The 22,473-nt window shown below is 28.0% G+C and overlaps 3 protein-coding genes across 4 annotated transcripts; all 3 read right to left on the reverse strand.

Annotated features, from left to right (window-relative positions):
* Positions 1-2,845: 2,845 nt before the first annotated feature.
* Positions 2,846-3,538, reverse strand: LOC106774910 (nuclear transcription factor Y subunit C-3-like). The gene has a single exon (XM_014661935.1). The coding sequence runs from the start codon at positions 3,536-3,538 to the stop codon at positions 2,846-2,848; it is 693 nt and encodes a 230-aa protein (XP_014517421.1).
* A 4,264-nt stretch (positions 3,539-7,802) lies between these two features.
* On the reverse strand, positions 7,803-8,333 carry LOC106774911 (nuclear transcription factor Y subunit C-2-like; the record flags this gene model as incomplete). Its single annotated transcript, XM_014661937.2, has 1 exon — positions 7,803-8,333. A coding segment is annotated over one exon (531 nt), but the record flags the coding sequence as incomplete, so codon positions are not given.
* Positions 8,334-13,769: 5,436 nt separating this feature from the next.
* LOC106775911 (stem-specific protein TSJT1-like) lies at positions 13,770-18,834 on the reverse strand (the record flags this gene model as incomplete). Of its 2 annotated transcripts, NM_001317286.1 has the most annotated exon segments (6): positions 13,770-13,974; positions 13,977-14,012; positions 14,570-14,679; positions 14,826-14,946; positions 15,028-15,268; positions 18,539-18,780. In NM_001317286.1, coding segments are annotated over 5 exon segments (711 nt in total), but the record flags the coding sequence as incomplete, so codon positions are not given.
* Between the last annotated feature and the right edge of the window lie 3,639 nt (positions 18,835-22,473).

Raw genomic sequence — 22,473 nt, forward strand, 5'->3', positions numbered from 1 at the left:
AAGAGAGAGAGAGAGAGAGAGAGAGAGAGAGAGAGAGAGAGATGTTAAAAAAAACAACGGTAAATTCAAGGGTATTTTAATAATTTTAAAATTTAATTTAAAATAAAAAATAAATAAAAGTATTTTTTTATCATATGATTGGTCTACGTGTAGATGGGTAGATATTACCTTTTATTGTATATTTTTTAACAGATAATTGTTTTTTAAAATAAAAAATAAAATAAAAAGTAATAACTACTGTAACACGTGGACCAATCAGATGATAAATAAATAATTTTTATTTTTATTTTTTTAAGAGAAAGGATAGCTAAAAGAAACCTAAAAGGGATGTTATAGCTTTGGTGACCTAAGTCGAATAATATGACACAAATTTGACGGCATAATAATACTCAATTTAAAAGTTATTTTACATAGGAGAAAACCTCTATTTGTTTTTCAAATTGTAGAAGTAAAACCTAATATTCTAACTTGGAGGCTAAGGTAAAATCCTCCCATTATAAGGATGACACATGACTATTACTAAGGAGAAATCATCTCCCTAAAGAGCATGACACATGGTCACTACTAAAGAGAATTTTTCTCCATTAGGAGCATGCCACGTGGCAAGAGCATGTGTCTCACAAAAGAATGAACTATATTGATAAAATATAGAAAATTTTAGTAGTGGTTTGAGAGTTTCTCTTACTTATTTGATATGTCCAAGAGTAAAGTTACAATATGTTAAATAACATTAATCTTTGTTATGCTAACCTTAATTAATTTTCAAAATATTTCATAAAAAAAAGGATAAAATAAGAATGACTTTGAAATTACATTAAATTTGATTATAAGTAGGGTTGACAATAGGTTGGGTCGGGTATAGATAGAGTTTATCTGTGTAACTCCGTAAATGAAAAATCAATCTACTACAACCCGTTTTAAAAAAAACTCACAAGTATTTTAAAATTTACGAATATTCATAAATATTAAAAAATATATATTTTATACATTTTCAAAAAAAATTAAGAAAAACATATAAAATATAATATAAATTAAATTAAATATAAATTAAAACTTATTTTTAATTAAATTTGCCCTAATAAAAAATAAATTAATTTTATTTTTATTTAATTTAATAAAATATAATTAAATTTTTATTTTTATGTTTTGTAAGTAACATATATACGTGTAGATTGGATAATATAATATTTGCAATCGCATCCAACCAACTATATGCTACCCACTATCCACATATAATAAATATTCATAAATATTAATTATCCTTAATAGATTATATCCACCAATACACATATTTTGTTTTCCAACCCTAATTATAAGATACCCAGTAAAAACATAGTCTTATTATTTTGAAAAGGTTAATACTGAGTTGTAAAAAAAGAGAAAAAACTGAGTTGTAAAGATAATCTCACAGAATAGTTATAATTAAACTAAACAATAGTTATATTTAAACTAAACAATAATTTGATGTAAATTCATAAAAATAAATAGTGTAATATAAATTATCAGAAAACTAATAACAAACAGATGTTCTATTACTATCAATATAATATATGTAATGAGAAGGTGTAAACAAGAAAATATTCCCACGTACACAAAATCCTACATTCTGAATTAAAGAAGAGAAACAAAAGAAAATGAACAATAATTAGAAAAAAAATACCTAAATTAGAAATGGTTAAACGTAAAATTTAGTAAATAGTAAATAGTTTAAGTAAAAAAGAAAAAATATATAAAAAAGTTAAAAGCTAACATTTAAAAAAAAAATGTCACTTCAAGTACTGTTTTTAAAAAAAATATTAGAATCTCGTAAGTTAAAAAAAATTTATATATAAGGTTAAGGAAATCCTTAATTAGTAAATATAGTTAAAAATGAGTTGAAATGATGTGAGAAACCTCAAACAAAAAAAAAATCCATTCTCATAGTACTATTTTGTATAAAAAATGTGTATGTTTTCTTCATTTTTAATACACAAAAAAGAAAGTTGAGGTTGTTACTTCAATAAAAATAACAGTAATATCAAAACAGCTAATTAAGTAAAATTTGAATAAAATGTCATTAAATATTTAAACACACCCGTAAGAGATTATATTATAAAAACTACAACCTTTAATAAGGAAAAAGACACACTGAGTCTATATTCTTAAACAAAAGAAAAACTAAAGAGAAAATATCTAATTAAAGTGAGATATATCTTCATTGATAAACAAAGACAGCATATTATAACCCTAACTATCTTCAAATGTTTTATGTCAAGGGTTTATGCACCCACCAATATCTCATTCATTTCTCTCAATCTATCTATCTATAATATTTAAACACTAAAAAATCTATCCATCTATTTATCTATCTACAATATTTAAACTAAAAAATCTATTTATCTATTTATGTATCTATAGTATTTAGACACTTAAAAAGCTTTTACACTCACTTATTTCACTAATTTTCATTCTCTATTTTTCTTTATATATATATATATATCAATGAAACATTTTTTGTTAGACATTTTACTCCTATAGATTGTCAAATAGTAGTTTTTAATATCAAACATAGTTTTTGGGTCAAAAAATCATAATTCTATCTATCTATATATTTCTCTCTATATATATACTAGGTAGCTTACATGCAAAATGCAGAATCTGGAATAGAAATAACTAAGCAACAATAGAGTTATCCATGAAATTGCCACCGAAAACAGTTTGATACGTTTTATTTAATTCAAATCATAAGTACCGATAGAGCATTTGAACTGGAAAGGGAAGAGAAAGGTTCATTTAAAGTTGAAGATACAGACCATAAAATTATCCTTAAACAGCACTGTCTTCACTTGGTAGCTTTTTTGTGTTCTTAATGATCATTGAAATTGGAAGGGTCTTGTTCATCTGGGGTGGGATTGAAGTTGAAATAGGATGGATTTGCAGCGGATGAAGAAGAAGCATTCCCAGGAGCGGTTGTCGGAGCAGCATACGGTGGTGGTGGTGGTGGTGGTGGTGGTGGAAGTGACATATAAGGGTAAGGAGCATTCTGATTTGGCGGTGGAAGCACTTGGTGTCCCAGCATGACTGGGACTGTGTCATCCCTGGGAAGAACATCAACAAGAAAATCAAACATATCATTCATTGAGATTGCAGATGCAACATCAGTCTTCTTGATTATCTTCCTTTTGTCATCCTCCACGTGAGCCCAAGACCTCATTGTGAGCTCCATTATGAACAGTTCACAGGCCTTGCCTAACAGCATAGTAGCCTCACTTGATACCATCTTCACATCCTCATCAAACTTCATGATCTTCTTAATCCTCGAAAGAGGCAAGCTGTTACTCTTCAAATCACTGCTCTCTTTAATTTCCTTCATCTGTCTTTCCCAGAAGGTTTTTACCCGTTGCTGCAACTTTTCTTGCTGCCGCTGGTATATGCATTGCCGATCATAGCGATACCCTCCAGCATAGGGTGAAGCTACAGGAACAACACCAGCTGTCAATTTCTTGCCTCCATCTGCACCAATTCTTTTTCCTGCTTCACCTTGCTGGTTTTGATCCATCTTAGCTCCTGTTATTCAATTCATACCATAAGCAGTAGGACTCATGAAAAACGAACATCATCTATGCCCTAAGATAAACCATTGTGATTCAGAAATAGAGCACATTTCTCATGTACCTCTTTGAATCAACAAGATTCCCCAAGTTTTAATTTTGAAAAAGAATCATTAAGATAATATTTTGTAAGAAAAATAAAATCATTGACGACCGTTTTAAACTCAAGTAAATCAAACTATTTGTGTCAAACTTTAATGATAACTCAAAGCCTGTTTCTGTTACACACAATTAGAATCACAGTAAGAAAATTGATACTTGACATTAAAAATTAAAGCTTTTTCCAACAACTAGCAATAACTAAAAACATCAATATATATTATAGTAAAAACATAGAAGGACAAAGTCACGGAGAAGAAGATATATGTACCTCAAATTTGTTTTGATCCAAGTGAAATTTCAGTTCCCAAACAATGAGAGAAAAATTTAAGACAAACGAAGGTGATAATGAAAGTCAAAGAAAGAACTGCAAGTACTTATGTTACAATAGTTTTTTTTTTTTAAATGATACTTTCACACAGATTTTTTACATTTGATATTAGTATTTGGTTTTTTACTTTTTACTCTTTCCTATTGTAAAAAAAATACAAAAAATTACTTTTTCTTTATAATCAATTTATTTTCCTTTTTTTATAACAAAATGTCTTCTACTAGTGTTTACTACCTGGAAAATAAATTGCTTAATTTAACTATAAAAAAACTATAAAAATATTTTTTAAAACAAACTACAACTTCTGAAAAAAAGAAAAAAGAAGAAGCTTTATGCTCTTCAATAGGCAATAGAGCACCAAGTGTTATCTAAAAAAGCCCCAATAAGCTGTTTCAAAATTCTTTGTACAAATGACTAAATAAAATTGATTAAAAATATGTATTAATTATTTTCATATATATATATATATATATGAATGTGTATGTACTGAAATAAAATAAATTTCTACCAATTAATAACATTATCAAATATAATAAAGATAAGGAGTTGACAACCTCATTAAGCATATAACCAAATAAAAAAATTATTTAACTCACTAATTATAAATATATAGTGCTACTTTGTTTTAAAACTACAACAACATTCTTTCTATGACAGAAGGTTCCCAGTAAAAGTAAAAGAAGTTGTTAAAGTATAGATTTTAAAAAAAAATAAAAATAAACTAGTTTTTCATAATTTCCATGTTCCTATATAAGTAATTAGATTTTTTAGAATATGATTATTTATAAAAACTACTTATAATTAAACATATTATTTTAATGTACATCTTACCTACATGAATTACTTAAGTTAAAAGTAGTCGTTTATAAATTTTAAGAACTTTCTGTATAAGTAATTCTTTTTCACTTTATAAACAACTTTCTTTATATTCAAAGCAATATGTGAATATATGTACGTGAAAATTATATTAAAATGAAATTTGTATTCATAAAACAATTTCAAAAGAGGGTTATCTATTTTTTAAACAATCTTTTGCTACTATTTTGAAATAATAATTTTACTTTTAAACAACTCATGCCAATTAAGCATCCTATACTCACATTTATTGTTTTTATAGCTTTTATTAGTCATCAATTTAAAATTAATAAAGTCTCATTTACAACTAGAATTATTAATATTTTGCGAACTTCCATAAAACAAACCAAAATGTTTATGCGTTTTAAAAAAGAAATATTTTTGTCAAATGTAAAATTAAGATGAGTAAATGTTTTTAATATTTTTCATTAAAACTGCTATTTATTATTGTTATCTACATTTATTAGTCATCAGTTACAAAATGCAAAGTCTCATTAATTAAGCTAAGATATTGAAATGGCAAAGTTTTTTTTTTTTTAGTTTCTCCACCAGACAAAGAAAACACGCGCGCGCGTACACACACATATATATATATATATACATATATATATATATATATATATATATATATATATATATATATATATATTAATTATAAAATAGAAAGGCCTCTTTGAATGTTTTTGAAAAACAAACAATGCTTTTTGGGCCTTGCCAACAAAACAACTCATAAGAAATTTGAATCTTCTCATAGAAAAAAACAATCACAGGTAAAACTAACTTATATGTTAAACACAACAATAAAACACATATAAAGGGTATCAAAGCCTCAAGTAAATAAATTGTGTCTAACCTTAAGTTATATAAAATTAATATTCTTATTATCAACATTCAAAATTCGTAGGCAAACCTGATAATTGAGATTAATATATAAATCTTTCTCTTAGCAATAATTAAATAGACATCATGTATATATATATAATGCTATAAGATGGCATGCAACCTGGAAAATACACAAATTGTAATACACAAACACGAATGTACGAGAATTTGATCATCAGATGACAAAGAAGAAAACACAGAGAAGAGAAAAAAAATATACCTTAACTTTGTCTTGATCAACAGTTGAGATTTGAGTTCCAATCCAAAACAAGAAAATGAATATATAATAAAGTGGAGGTAATAAAAGTCAAAGAAAGGAGTCAGTTTCAATGTTTCATTAACTTTATTTAATGATAAACACGTACTTCAATAGCATTATTTATTAATATTAAATATTATTATCACTAACATGACATGCATTTATCAGTTACAAAATGAATTAAATTACAATAGAACAAGGATGACTAGCATCCATTCTGTAAGCATACTGTGTTTACAACTGTTTCTAGATTACTTCATGAGAAACAAAAACATTTTGATATTTTTAAAAGTCATATAATTTCATTCAAATTATTGAATTAACAAAGTTATGCTTTAAAATCATTTTTAGATATCAATCCATTTGCACTTAGATTATCAATCTTATATGTTTCTCTATATATAATTTATTCTTTTAATCTTTCTTCATCCAATTTGTTCAGAACATGAAGTCTATCTAAATTGATTATCATTTCTGTATATAAACTTGCTTAAATATGAAAATTAATTGATCTAATAGAATCAATAAATTATTATACACTATTTTAATCAGTGAACTTCTTTACAGGCCTTAACTTTTTTTTTTAAGACATTCCCTTAATTCAGAGGCTTTATAGGTCAAGAACTAGCTGATAGTAGAACTCACAAATACTAAATGATTGTTTTAAATTGAAACAAATATTAAGAATTGAAGTGTGAATACCAAATAGAAATGATAAAATTAAATAATAGATTAAATTTTGTTTACAAATTCATTATTCTAAAATTTTAAGTTAGAAATGTGATCTTTTAAATGGATTGTATATAACTTGTTATCGAATCTCTTTAATTTTTTTTTATTAACAAAAGAAATTAAAATATAGAAAGAATATGGAGTGTTTCAACCTACATATATGAACTAAAATCAAATAAGGATCCTATTCGTCTATATGTAAATGTCAAAACAGGAACCCCAAGAACATACTCTTACAATAAAATCAATCTTAATTAAGGAGATTACCACAATTTAAAGAAAATTCATGTGGAATTGGGAGGAGGAAAATAATTTGGGTAAAAGTGAAAATTAGTATGTGAGCCAAAAGAAAGACGAGATTTTGGTGGAAATAAAATTATTCAATGATACCTTCTCAGTTAAATGGAAATAGACATCATGAACAAAACAAAATATAATTGTGGAAAGACACATCGAAATCTAAATATGGGATTTGAGAAATCCAAACATGAATTCTCTAAATTCATGATCTTTCTCTTCTTTCCACTGTCAGTTGACAATTTAAAAAACATACTTCTTTTACATATACAGAAAAGTTGAATATGTTAGGTGATAATGAATGTTTCTCAAAAACATCAACTTATTAAATATCTCAAAAACACAATTATAATCATGATATGGATAATCGTTGAATATCTCAAGATGATTCACAGACAAATTCGAATCGAACTCATGATTACATGCTTAAAAGTTTAGTTCTACCCCATCAAACTACTATTGATCAATCCAAAAAAATGGAAACGATTGGTTGAAACCTCCAAAATCAGAAGGCAACTTTGGGATTTATCCATCAAATCTGAAAATATATAGTTCCACACATTTATATTTTTAATCCACACCAAAAGTACAAAATCCATTGTAAAATACGAATGGGGAGCTTAAGTACCATTGTTTTTACCATGTAAATACCGCTCAAGAGTTTGTCTTTTAGGGTTTTTATTCTGCATGACATGCTTTCCATGTCAACTTTTATTAAGAAAAGACCATTGTTTTCACCAAATACCTTTTATTTTGTTCAATCATCTGAAGTAGGAGAAGGGTTTTGGTGATTGGGGGGGACAGTTGAACTTGGAGCGAGAGGATAGGTTTGCAGCGCCTGAGGAATTTTAGCAGCAACATGTTGAGGAGGTGGCATATAAGGAACATTCTGAGTTGGTGTTGGAGCATTGCCTGGAAGCAATGGATGCATCATTGTGTTTTTGTGATTCCTAGGAATGGGAGCAATATCCTCAAGAAAATCAAACACATCAGTCCTTGCAATTGCAGATGCAATGTCAGACTTCTTGATTGTCCTCCTATTGTTGGCCTCGGTGTTAGCCCAAGCTTTCATTGTGAGCTCCATTATGAACAGTTCACAGGCCTTGGCAAACACCACAGGAGCCTCAGCTGAAACCAACTTCACATCCTCATCACTCTTCATGATCTTCTTAACCCTCGACAGAGGCAACATGTGTTGATTCCTCAAATCAGTGCTCTCCTCAATTTCCTTCAGTTGTTGTGCCCAAAAGCTCTTGACTTTTTCCTCCAACTGATCCTGTCGTTGCTGGTATCGAAGAGCATAGTGATGCTCTCCTGGGTAGGATGAAGCAACAGTCTGAATATTGGTAGGTTTGGACTGATATTGGTTCTTGCTATGTGCTTCTTGTGCAGGAGCAGAACCAATTCCTCTTCCTGGTTGACCATGCTGGTTTTGCTCCATGCTAGCTGCTCCAATTGAATTCAAACGAATCTGTGAACAGTCATAGAGCAACAAAATTCAAGAAAACATGATCATCATATATGCCCTAAGAAAAATCGTTGAGTAATCTCTATTAACATTGGTCTAAGTCAATTGATTCATATACAGCATGCGTATCATATAGATCTTTGAATCAAGAAGACTCATGTTTGCTAGTATACATGATTATATCTCAAACTTATTTCACATATAACCCTTTTAAACCCAATTAACAAAACAAATGAGGTGAACTTTAATCCTCAGAAAACTAAGATTAAAATTAAAGTTTTTTTTTTCCAACTTCTGGCATTAATTTAAAAAGCAAACAAATTTATATAACAGCTGCAAAATAACAATCACCACCTATTAAAAGTCATGAGCATTCACAATACCTTTTAAATTTGTTATTGGAAAAACTAACATACAAGACTAATTATAACAATCATGTGGGTAATGAAGAAAAATCGAATTTGAGGTAGCAAGAAAAAATAAACAAAGAGAGGAAGAGAGAAGAAGGGTTATACCTCAACTTTATTTTGAACCGATTGATATTTCAGTTCCAACCAAAGAGAGAAATTGGAAAGGAAGATTGTAAAGAAAATCATATAAAGAAGCATGAGTTTGTTTCAATGCTACAGTTTCATGTTTTTGTATAACAAAACGTGCTCCTTATGATGACATTTATCACTTGGTCAAAGTGAACTAACTTTTTGTACTCAAATAAAAATAGATGTTATTTCAAAAATGTTTTAACCTCTTGAATTTTGATATGTAAAATTAGAATTTATCTATATTTAAAATTTGATATATTTTAGTTTCCAAACTTTAGAAATGAATAGATATAATTCTTAGTCTAATAATATTAAATTTTTTTGACATGTCAAACATGATTATGTTAATATTTGAATTGTTTATATTAACACATTCTCCTTTCAATGTCAGTTGGAAAAAGTTTTTGACATGACAAAAAAAATTTAACATAATTTAATTAAAAGGATTATATTCATTCATTTTTAAAGTTTAGTGTCAAGTATATGTATAAAAGTTTCAGATATAGACGAATTCTAATTTTGTATCAAAGTTTAGAGACTAAAAATATATTTAACCCTTAATTATAATGTACAAAGTTCGAACAATGTTTTTAGCTTTTGTAGAAAATTGTACATTACTAATAGACACAATTTATCAATAATAATAGGAATCCATTAGTAAATAGTGTTTACGACAAACTACCAACAACCAAAAGTTTCATTGATAAAGTGGTTGTCAGTAAAATTTATTGATAGAAAAAAAGATCCATCAGTAAATACGGACAATCACAAGTCGATCGGTAAATATCTGTTCATAATTACCCACAAATTATGATCGACGGTAAAATAAGTGATTGGATCTCCTTCTTCCATTTCTTCTTGTTTTTCCTTTATTCTTCATCTTCTTCCTACTCTCTTTCTCACCATCGCCGGGTCGTTACACCATACTCTCATCTCCAACTCATCCTCCTTCTTCTCCTTCTCATCATTTTTTCTTTGTCTTTTCTTTTTCTCTTCCTCCACCTCCTTCTCTAACTCCAAAAAACATTGTTACAAATGTCCTCCATTCATCATTATCATGTCACCAATGATCATCCATGTCATTAATGCACGTTATCATTGTGCCTCCACATCACCACCTCCTTTTCCCTCCCGTCATCCTTCTCTTCTTCTTCCTCCTTCTCTTCTCTTAATATACAAAAAAATCAGCAGATTGGACAAGAAATTTGGGAGACGGATTTGTCAACGAAATGTGTCTATCAGTAGTTGTAATGATACGGAACTGAGAGACATATTCGTTGATAATAAGATTTGTAATTTATTAATAGATGATACTGATGACTTTCATCGTCGATAATTATGATAATAAGTTATTGATGAAAATATTCTTCGACAATACTAATTGTAATTTACGGATAGATTATATGTTGTTCCACTTTCTCATTTCTACCCAATGTGAGATTTGGACTCACACTTAGATTCTCAATAATTCTCCCCCTCAAAAGTGAGTCCCTTCTATATTGGTACACTCTTCCTCCAACAAAAGCATTCAAGTACCCTTTTTCGTATCGTTATTCATCTTAACAGGACACGCTAACTTAGAACCCTTTGCCAGGAAGACTTTCGATATAGGGACCATTGTACTCAACTAAGTCTAACCTAGCTCTGATACAACTTGTTAAGTCTAACGAGTGGGAGGTTCACTAGGGGGATACAATACCAATTAGATGTGAGTTTAACCATATAAGGAATTAATACTACTCTCTACCCAAGTTCTTAAGGCTCGGATGAGTATGTTCCTTCATGGTAAGGTGAAGTCTTGGTAGGTGGCTAGTGATAAATAACCAGAAGAATCATCAAAGGTAGAGAGCAAGAGATGCTCAATAGTGTGACCATGGGTCGTGAAAGAGAGCAAGAGATGCTCAGTGCAGACCACAGTGTACTCGTGAATAAAAAAATAGTTTTGATGTAGGGGAGGTAAAGAATCATAGTCTTTTGTTTAAGGGAATGATTGTTAAGGATACAAACAAAAATTTCACATCGAATAAAACAAGAGACAAACATGGATTTATATAACATAAAATACTTCCATTAATAAGAGATATTTTAAAATAATACCAAAAACAAATTTGTGAGAGTTTGATCCAAAACAGACAATATACTTTGAATAATTGATATATTGGTACCATACATAGAGAAGTTTAATAAGAAAACAAAAAAAGTGGCAAAACAAGTTAATCAAAGAAGAGTGTCACATGCAAAATGTCCATACATTGAGAAGTTTAATAGGAAAACGAAAAAAGTGGCAAAACAAGTTAATCAAATAATAGTGTCATATGCAAAATGTCTTGCGTGAGTGTGCGGGGTAGGTGCTCAGTTATTAGTTTTCAGTTACAAATTACAAAAGTCTCTTTTAACGTCGAATTTATTTTCTTTTCGTATTGTAACAAAGCAAGTCAGTGTTTTTCAGTCTTCAGTTAAATTATTAAAAAAATACTAATACACCTAATTATTGATAAAAAAAAAATAATATTACAAATGAGCTCAAAATTAATTAGCAAATAAAAAGAAGAAAACACAACGAAAAAAATATATATAAAGAACTTTTTTTTTGTCTACTAAAAAATTGTTAAACCCCACACAAAACCATTTTTAAAAGTTTAAAATGTGAATTTGAATCTTACGTTTTCTAAAAATATAAAATAAAACAATATAAAATAAAAAATTCCTCAAATTTATTGTTTTAATAATTTAAATTAAAAATAATATATCTATTTTCATAAATCCCCTTAAAAAAAACTCCCCCATTCCATATCCACTTCAAACTCAAGCAAATGAAATTATATTAGAAGAATTGTTACTTTTCACAATAAAAATCACTTATAAAACTGAGAATTTGATATTAACAATTAAAGCTTTCTCTAGCACAAATTAGCAATAAAAGGACAATCTATATTTATTTATGTATCTATCTCTGTATGTATAATATGCTATTGTGGGCATTTCCATGAAACATACACAACAGCACGAAAAGTTACAAGCACAAAATTAAAAGAAAAAGTCAACGAACTATATACTTCATACGTAAACACTATCAAATTCGAATATGAGACATGGGAAGCAGAAAAATACTAAGAGGTGAAGGGAGAAGATATACCTCAACTCTGAATACCACAGATAGAGATTTCAGTTCCAAACAAGAGAGAGAAAAGAAAATGAAGAGTGTAAGAAAATTGCAATGAAAGTCAATGATATAAAGAATTAAATTCTTTTTATTGCTGCAATAAATTTTTTAATTTCAACCTATTTGTTCTTAATGTTGCAATAAATTTTTAAGGTTGAAATAATTTATTGAAGTTAATGATTTAATCAAATGCTCCTTTAACCATTTATGACATTATAAGTTTAATTCAAAGCAATTGCACTTGTAAAATCAACTGCTTTAGTTTTCACTTATAATTTTTTTTTTCATTCAACTTAATAATAAACTCTCTTTTTTGTATGCTAAATTGTGTTTATTTAAAATATATATTTTTTATGTAATAGTATTTATTTAAAATGCATGTGTAAATATCCAGTAACATATAAAAAATTATATTTAAAAATTAAAATAAGTAATTATATTTTTAATAATCTATTAAATATTTTTAAAAATAAATTAGTAACGTACTTAAATATTAATTAAATTAAATATTGTATTTTAAAAACATTAAATTAATCAGTAAATCAGTTATAAAAGTTAAAATTATTTTGTAAAAGAAATGAATTTGAATCTAAAATCTGATTCAAATATTCAGATAGGGATGTTTTTTTCCGTACCCCCGTCATTTTTTCCTGCACCTGCATGTCTTTGAAAATCTCAATTTTATCCCTTACTTTTTAAAACAATTTTAAATAAAATTCAATTTAAAATATAAACTTAAATAAACTTATTTTTGTTAAAAATATTTAATAAAAATTTAATTTAAAAAATATTTATATAAAACTTAAATTTTGTTTTAATTTAAAAAAGGAAAAAAATTGTTTAATTTTAAAAGATTAGGATTAAAACAAAATAAAATTATAAAGATGAATTTAGGAATAAAATAATAATAACATCATTAAACGGATGTTACATCACTATAGTGTTACATGAGTCCTTTGATACTGACCTACTTTTATTTTTTCTAAAAAAATAAAAATAAAACATTAAAAAAAATTTAAACAATAAACAAATTAACAGGTGATACCTATTTAAAGTATTAAGGTAAAAGACTTGATTATATAGAAATTTTCAAAATAAAAACCAAATTTTTACAAATAAAATATAGAAATCATTTGAGATTTTCGCAGAAAAAAAAACTGCATGATTTAACCATTAAAATTTACTTTGAAGGGGACCATTCAGGATTGCATTGAAATCCATCTTTAAAAGGGTAAGATTGCATATTATATATTGTTAATGAGCATTAGAGCTCACTCAAAGTAGAGTGTACAACACAAACAGTTTGCAAATCATGGACGGAGTAGGAGGAGCCGTGCAATGAAATCTCCGCCACAACAGTGCAAAGGGTTGCAGAGTGGGAGCTAGTGCAGTGAGGAACTCTAACAGCAAGGATATAAAATTTATTTTGTATTCTCAGTTTCTGTTGTTCTATTTCATCTAAGGATATTTTTAGTTTTTATATTTTTTATATGTTAGGTTGTTCCAAAATGAATCATCCATGTTATGCGGACACAGTTTATGTAGAATGATATGAGAGAAACTCAGGCACATTTTTATTACATCAGAAAGCGCAACTGTACACCAGAAACATAGTAAATCCTATCTAATGAACAAACAACTACTACCAGTCGCACTTTTCTCATAGTTACCAAAAGGTATTTACATGGCCCCTTCTGCATGCCTTACAGTCATCACTCCATTTATGCATCACACCATACTGTATTCCAAGATGGATTAGTACTCTGTGGCTGCAAGAACTGCTGATCCCTCCACCTGATCATTCATCCAAGTTAATTCATGGAGGGAGCAACAGAGTCAAGACATAAACCAAGAATGCAAAAAATCAATTTTGGAATTAAATAAATAAATAATATTTTTGTGTGATGGAGTTTCCAATTTCTTTCTTGTTAACCCAGCAAGCCAAAGACGTCGTACCTAAACCAGACCTGTCAACCACTTGAGAACCAAATCAAATATACATTCTAATTTTGCTATTGCGGATGTTTCAAGGAGAACTGAACTATCAGTATATTAAAATTTAATTGCTACTTGCAATCCTAACCTTTTTAAACTCTAGAAACAGATGTGGAGATTGAGTTTAAGTTAGTCTAACTCATTCCTTTTGGAAACCTATCCTTTTTTTTATTTAGTGTAATGTTGCTGTATTCATGGTGTTTTTATGAACTCTTGTTTTATTGCATCTGACATGGTGTTAATCTCCAATTACTATTTGGACTGATTTTCTATTCTAAACAGAGGAAAATAATATTTTGTAGAGAGAACTGAGAGTTTTACCAGCAATAATACTTAAACTCTTGTTATCTATTTACCTTAAAAGTTGCACCCCAGATTTCCTCTTCTTCGGCAGGTACTGCAGTAATCTTGTTCTTTGGATTCTCATAGCATCTCAATCCTCCAACTGCTGTGGAGTAAAAGCATCCTGTACAATTCAGACAATAACTAATGAGAGGATACATACACTTTTGGGAGTAAATCTAAAATAGAATGTAGACAGTGTCTGATGTAATAATAAGTAGTTGCCGAAATGTTAAGAATTGTGACGTTTTCTAATAAAATTAAACACACCTTGAGGGAAAGAAGCAAGCGACTTGCCACAAGAACCTTTAAGCAAATCCGCATCATCAGCAAAAGCTACGTATCCATCAGCTGTAATTCCCCAATAGAGAGGAACTTTACCAGCTTGATCCTGTAAAAACAAAACAAGCCAAGGTTGAGTAGAAAAGACTGAAGATGGTGAGAAATTGATGGGGGTGGCTAGATAACTTACAGAAGCCACAAAGACAGTAGAAGTGGACTTGTCAAAAACTATAAAAGCAAAGCTCCCACTGAGATGGCAAACAACACGATTGGCAGGGTAGGGTGCTCGATCACGCAAAGCTTTGTAAGCCTCAATCACCAAAATCACTTCATTGGCTGACTTGGCCAGTCCATACTGTTGTCTCAGACTGCCCAAATTGTCAAGAGCCCCCTCAAACAAGCAGAATATTTCATCCTTAACAGCAAATGATCTGACATTTTACAATTAACATTTAGACCCAACACTCATACAGATAAATAAATAGATTCAAAAATTCAATAAGAAACACTGAAACAGTGCAATCTAACTCAACACAAAGTGCACAATCTAAGCCTCAAATACAAAGGTAAAATGTGCATTGCCCTTGTAATTTTCAATTTACAAGTTTTATTTGCATCATTACTCCTATCAAGCATCATCTATGTGAGACTTTTCTTTCCACAAGCAAAGCTTGATTTTCAAAATATTCAATTTGTTTATTTTATATGAAAAGGAGTGGGTAAAGATTACCTTCACACAAAAGAAAGAAAGGAATAAGACATCCAACCTATCTTGATACGGCACTTCCACTACAGATATGTTGATGTATATTTTAAAAATAAATAAAAATTCAAAAGCATATTTTAAATAAAAGCTATCCATCTGACTTTGATTAAGAAAACTTCTTGACAAATGAATGAAAAAGAAAACTTCATGTTTTGAATCTTTTGCCGGGCCCACCAACCTAATCTATGTTATCCTTATCTATTTATCTCATTCGTCCTCTTTGGACAAAAAACCAAAATAATGAAACGAAAACAACAGTCCAACCAGTAAAAGTCAGCATTTTGAAGTGGAAAAAATCATACGCAATGTATAGACTAATAATTCAAATAGAACCCACCAGAACTGGCCACCGAATTTTCCATCTATTTTTCAAAGAAAACAAATGAAAACATAAACACCAATAAATGACATGGAGCTTATTGTGATCTTCTAAATTATTCAATTTAGACTGTATTACCATTTTAATTTAGTTGAATTTAAGTATGATGAATAAATAATTAAGATAGTAGTTGGTAGGAACACTGAAACAACACCAACCATAATATATAGAATTTTTATATTTAATAAATATTTAAATAAAAATGGAACAGAATTAAACACACACCAAAAATTTATTTTAATTTTATTAAAAAAAATATACATAAACACTAATTCATTTATTTTACCAACGTATGTTAAAAATATTCAATTAATAACAGTTATTTCATTTATAGTCATTAAAAATATTCAATTAATAACAATTATTTCATTTTTTATCAAGTAAACACTCCTTCATTTATTTCACCAACGTATACTAAAAATATTCAATTAATAACAGTTATTTCATTTATAGCCATTAAAGAAAACGTTATAACATGTATGTTCTGTAAATATAATGTCAAAGTCAATATTAACTACATATAAAATTAGTATTAATATTAACTGATACTATAATCTAATTTCAGTTTTTGACTTACATTAACTTGATAAAAAATTCACTGATTAACACTTTCTCAACAAAAATCAATCCCGCTTTTATAAATCATTCATTCATTCAACAACTCACTCTAGGACCCGTCCTGAAAGGAAGCTAGTAAAAATATTGAATATTTCATTCATGAAATGATATAAGTTAAAAATAATGGACTTTCAAAATTATATAAAAGCATAAATTTATGTTTTTGATAAAATCAAAATTCAAAAAGTAATATAAGCATTAAAGTTTATTGTGTGATAAAAAAATTAAATATAATTCTCTTACTTTATATTTTAAATAATATTTTTTTAATTAAAATAATTACTTTACTAATTTTATCCTTTAATTATTTTTTATTTAACATGTTTTTCTTTTAAATTTAACTATTTTTTAAAGTTAAAATAACTATCTATAATACAAAAATTATTTATAGAATTAATGATAAAATTATAGAAATTATTTATATTTATATTTATATTTTACTTTTATAATTATGAGAATATTAATTTTATTATAAAAAATTGAACATGCATATTTTCACTAATAGTATTTATCATCGAACCCCTGTCAAAAAGGTTCAAACTGTTTCAAGAAAAATCAATTAAAAATTATCTACCAATTGGGACAAAGGATTTTTGTCTATTTAAATTTAAAGGATTTTTTGTGTATTTAAATTAAATGAATGATGAGTTTTATACTGGATAGTCTCTTTTAGCACAAAGATAAATCCAACTCTTTTGAAATAAAAAGAACCAGTATTTGTAATCTGAACAATTTTGTTATATACTATTTGATTGTAATAGGAAAAAACAACTGCGACAGGATCTATATTACGATGTATGATGTTGCAGTATATTTTGAAATCTGGGTCAGAATGACCAATCAGACTGCTCAACCTACAAATAACTATGGAAAAATCATTTAAAGAATTGAAAATTCATCAAAATATAACTCCTGTAGAAAACTATTTCATGACAGGTTGTTCAATGAAACAACTTTTTTTTTTTTACAATAATTTGGATTCTTTTAAATTAAAATTAACAAAAGCATTTAAATGTTTACAGAGTGACAGCAAATCATTTATGTTAAGATTTTAAAATTGAAATTAAATCATGGTCACTTCAAATAGCTGTTTCGTTTTAAAAACCTTGAATAAAAAAACAGCAAATTGGTTTTTATGAATTATTTAAGGTTTATGTTTCATTCAACAATAAATAATTTATATTGGTTTTTCTTGATCGGGACGGAATGTGACAATAATACAAATCAAAATTATGGGTGAATTCTCAAAACTGTGGATCACATCTTCTGTTCCTCTTCTCACATCAGAATCTTTCACTTTTCTCAGTATGATTAATAATTTAATTTTCTTCACTTTCCTCTTTGATTGTGTAACACTGAAATTATTATTACTGTAGAAATTAGATCACCCACCCACCCACTCCCAAGAGTTACTATTACTAAAAATTATGCATTTTCTAAATTATTTCTATAATATTATTGTGTCTAATCCTCTGCCTGTTTTTTATTATAAAAATTGGTCTTGTATAATTTTCTAATCTATGTTAGTTCATCATTTTATTATAAAAGTAATTAAAAATATTTATCAAATCTGAAAATAAAACCAAGTTTTACTTTCAGATGAATAATACCATAAAACATTGCTCGTGAATTCCTAAAATGTGCAATATAATTAAGTAGTCCGTGATCCATATGATCCACGCATCAATCAATGAGCAGCAGCAAGCAAGCAAACGTTTTCCACCAATCATGATCTTGCATGATTTTCATTAACAATAACGGATCCAACACGGTTCTTCCATTTTGTTGCTGAAATTTTTAGAATTAAGCAATTGATTAATTCCAATTTCTTAAATTATACTTTGTAAACACTCTTCCTTTTAAGTTCGATAGAATCAACACGATAACAACTAAGTCTGTTCGGTGAATTTTTTGAAATTTGGAAGCATTTAAAAATACCTGGGATACCAGGGTGACTCGCTGTGGTGTGTGTAAGCCAACTGTACGTGTTCCCCTACCTGCAGCGACACCGCGGATGCTTTGCTTTCCACAAAACGTGTCAGCAGCTTCCCTGCCGTTGTCTTTGGCGACGGTGTTCGGCTGCCGGCAGCCACCAGCTCCTCTGGAGGCGACACCACAGAGCTGCTGAAGAGTCCCAACATTTTTTCACTCACTGAAATGAAAAATAAAAATAAAAAAAGAAAATTCTCCTTGCAAAAGTACAGCTAGTGAAAATGGATAGGAAATGCGTATAGAGTGTGGGTTTCGTTATAAAGAGAACGAATGAGGGCAGCATTGTCATTTCATGCATAAATTAAAAAATAAAATATTGGTGTGTGAATAACTCCGTCTTTACCAATTGAAGAAAACAAAATAAATTGTTCATTGGTGGGACCCATGAAGGGTAATGATGTTTTGAGCAGGAGAATCAGGATCAGATACCTTTTTGGCTTTAGCCATTGTGATTATCATTACTTGGCATGGTATCAACACCGTCTGTTTTGTGAGTATGGACCCAGGATGGACTGGAGTTATCTCCTGCGGAATTGTGCAGAATTATTTTGTTTGCACCTTCCTCCCATTTAGATATTTTCGGTGTAAGGATTTTTTTTTTTTCTTTATTACAGATTTTTCATTATGATACACTTTATGGGTAAAAAATGCACCTCAAAAAATTTGTTCGCAGTCACAACATGGCGAGAGTTCTAAAAATCAAAATTGGATTACCTTGAGTCTACAAAGTTGTGAACAAGTGTCATGTTGCTTGTTTATTTCCTCAATTTTTTTCATTAAGATCTTAATATTTTTTCATGTCAAAGATAATTTTTCCTGTTTTTTTCTTTTTTTTATTTAAGTGTTTTCAACATCATCAAATCTTTTCAAATTCTTTTTAAAATATGCTACGATATATTCTCTTTCCAACAAAAAATAAAAGAAAAAATATAATAAAACTTAAAAAGAAACACAGAATGAGTAATGAAACATAAGAGAATAATACTCTTACAAGAGTAATGAAAACAGCAAAAATCCAAAATTTTATTTGGAATCAGTTTGTCGTGAGAGAAAGAGGGTGACTTAGGAAAGAAAGTAAAGAGAATGATGATTTGGTTGAGAAAAAAAATATATAAAAGATATGAAACTTGAGATATCAATTAGATATTTACCATTTTATATACAAATAAGATGAAATGTGAGAAAATAACATCATAATATATGTGTGGAACATGATTAATTATTTTCCTGTTTAATCTTGTTGTAATGTAAAATAACTATGGCCCGATGTCGGGTTTTTAATAAAATATGATAGATAAGAAATAAGTAATAAAAAAATTGAATTCATTAAATAATTTTAGAAGTAAAATTTTCATTTTTTTTTTTGTATTTTATTGAAAAATTTTATCTTTTAAAAATGATTTATTTTATATTTTCTTCTTGAAATATGTTTATGTTTGTGTGTATTTGTGTTTGTGTTTTTGTGCATGCGTGTGTATATGTTTGTGTGTGTCTATGTGTACATGAATGTTTGTGTTTGTTTATATGTTTGTGTATATGTGTCTGTGTGTATGTGAATGTCTGTGTTTATCTGTGTGTGTGTCTGTGTCTATGTGCGTATGTGAGTGTCTCTGTTTGTATATTTGTGTGTGGTTGTATCTATGTGTTTATGTCTTTGTGTATGTGTTTGTGTCTGTGTTTATATTTGTGTTTGTGTTTTTTTGTCTATGTTTGTGTCTTTATGCATGTGTTTGTGTGTTTGTGTATGTGTATGTCAAATGAGTGAATATTGAGAAAAAATCTCTTAAAAATTCACTCAACGAGTCTAAAGCTCGCCTGGTGAACCATGATTTCATGAACTCCAAAAACTTTTATTGAAATCTTTTACTTAGTAAGTGCCTCTCACTCAGTGAATAGGATCACAATGAGCAATTTTCATAAATTTACCCAATAAACTTTATCTCGTCCAATGAGTAAGATCACTCACAATGAGTGAGAACACTCTTGTCTCCCTAACTTTCATTAAGATGTTCTCACTCAGCAAACAAATCACTCGACCAACGATTGAGGCCTCCCCTACCTATCTTTTTAACTTCATAAATCATGTTTTCACTTAGTAAGTAAAACACTTACTTAAGGAATCTGCATAATTCAAAACTCATAACAGATATCTAAATTTGTCTACTTGGCCTCAATAGGTTTTTCTTGTTCTTCACAAGCCCAAACAGACTATACCAATTCACAATAGTTATTTGAAGCCAATTAATCCAAACTTAGGTATTCCTACTCATACCTCTCATCAATCTCAAGCATACATAATTTACTTCACTAACCAAGTAAAAATTTCATCATTCACAATTATTAATAATAAGTCCAACAAAAACACATACTTAATTCCACTACTTACAGGAGAAAAATCTATCATCGATCCTCTCCAACAATCACATCAATTTTAAATGTCTAGCTTCTCTTATTTAACTGTGAGCAAGCATACATAATCTCTTTTGTCTTTAGATATCTTTATTCACAAATGAACAATATTTTTATAAAAAAAAAATCAGATAAATAATATGATCATTTGTAACATTTTTCGTTGAACATATATTCATCTACTACTCTTAGACAATACATACAGCCATTATACATGCAATCCAAAATGAAACTCGATTTAATTTATATCTATTTACAACAAAACTCTTTAATTAATAAAATAATTAAATGGCTATTATAAAAATTATTTTCCATCTAAAGTATTTTTTTAGAGCCTTACATATTTAATATATGTGTGAATGATCTTAATAGTATCTATTTACGTGTATATGAAAATAACAATTCATTTTTATTTTAAACATATAAATTTTTAGTAATTAAGTAATAGCCCATAATTTTAACAAATTAAAATTGATTTACTTGTCGTCAATCTTAAACATATGAAAAAAAAACACATATAAATTATTTTTTCTTAATTTATTGGATCAATCACATTGAAGCAGATCAAATAAAGTTAATGAACTCTAATGAAATATGTGTTAAAAAATTATTATTCTAATACATAAAAATCATTATTTGTTCAAGTACAAAAATCTTTTCTAAAGTATACTAGATATTAAAAGAATATACTAGAGTGTCTAATAATTTTCAATAATTATTTGTAGATCTTATCAACGTCAACAATGAAGTGTCCGTGAATATAAAATTATTTTAAGTTGATAAATCGTGATGGTTAAGCTTAATGTGCTTTCATTAATATCTTTACGTACTTGTTAACAATTTAATTAATCTTAAGAGAACTACACGGGATGAGACAGAAAGCGTTATATATTACACAAATTGGAATATATGTTATATATTTTTTATTGGTAGGAGAATATAATCAATTGTTTAATATAAAAGCTAATATATCCCACAATGAAGTTTATATAATATGCGAAGTTATGTGAAGTCAGTTTTCTAATTTATAAAGATATGTGATTTTAATTTTCTATATTTAAATTTAATATTTAATGGCCATTTTTACCATCATAAAGTTATTAAAAAAAATATAGGTTTACATGATACATAATATCAGTTATTTTAAATTTAATTTTTAATAGTAATTTTTATCTTGTAAACTTAATGAAAAATTAAAATCATATATTTTTAGAAATTAAAAAAACTGAATTGAAGAATTTAAAAATATAAAAACAAAAGATAATTTAAAAAAAAAAAAAAAAACAGGAACAACAACATATTATTTTCCTATGATATATGTTTTAGTATTAGCAAGAAAGCTTTCTTGGTGAACCCATGACTATTATAATATATTTGAGGTTTGGAAGTTTTTCAAAGACTATGGCTATCAACATTTTAATTCATAAAATTAAAAATGTTAAACTATTTTTTTTAATGAAACTAGTCTTGTT

This window comes from Vigna radiata, chromosome 10, assembly GCF_000741045.1.
Source record: "Vigna radiata var. radiata cultivar VC1973A chromosome 10, Vradiata_ver6, whole genome shotgun sequence".
Lineage (NCBI taxonomy): Eukaryota > Viridiplantae > Streptophyta > Magnoliopsida > Fabales > Fabaceae > Vigna > Vigna radiata.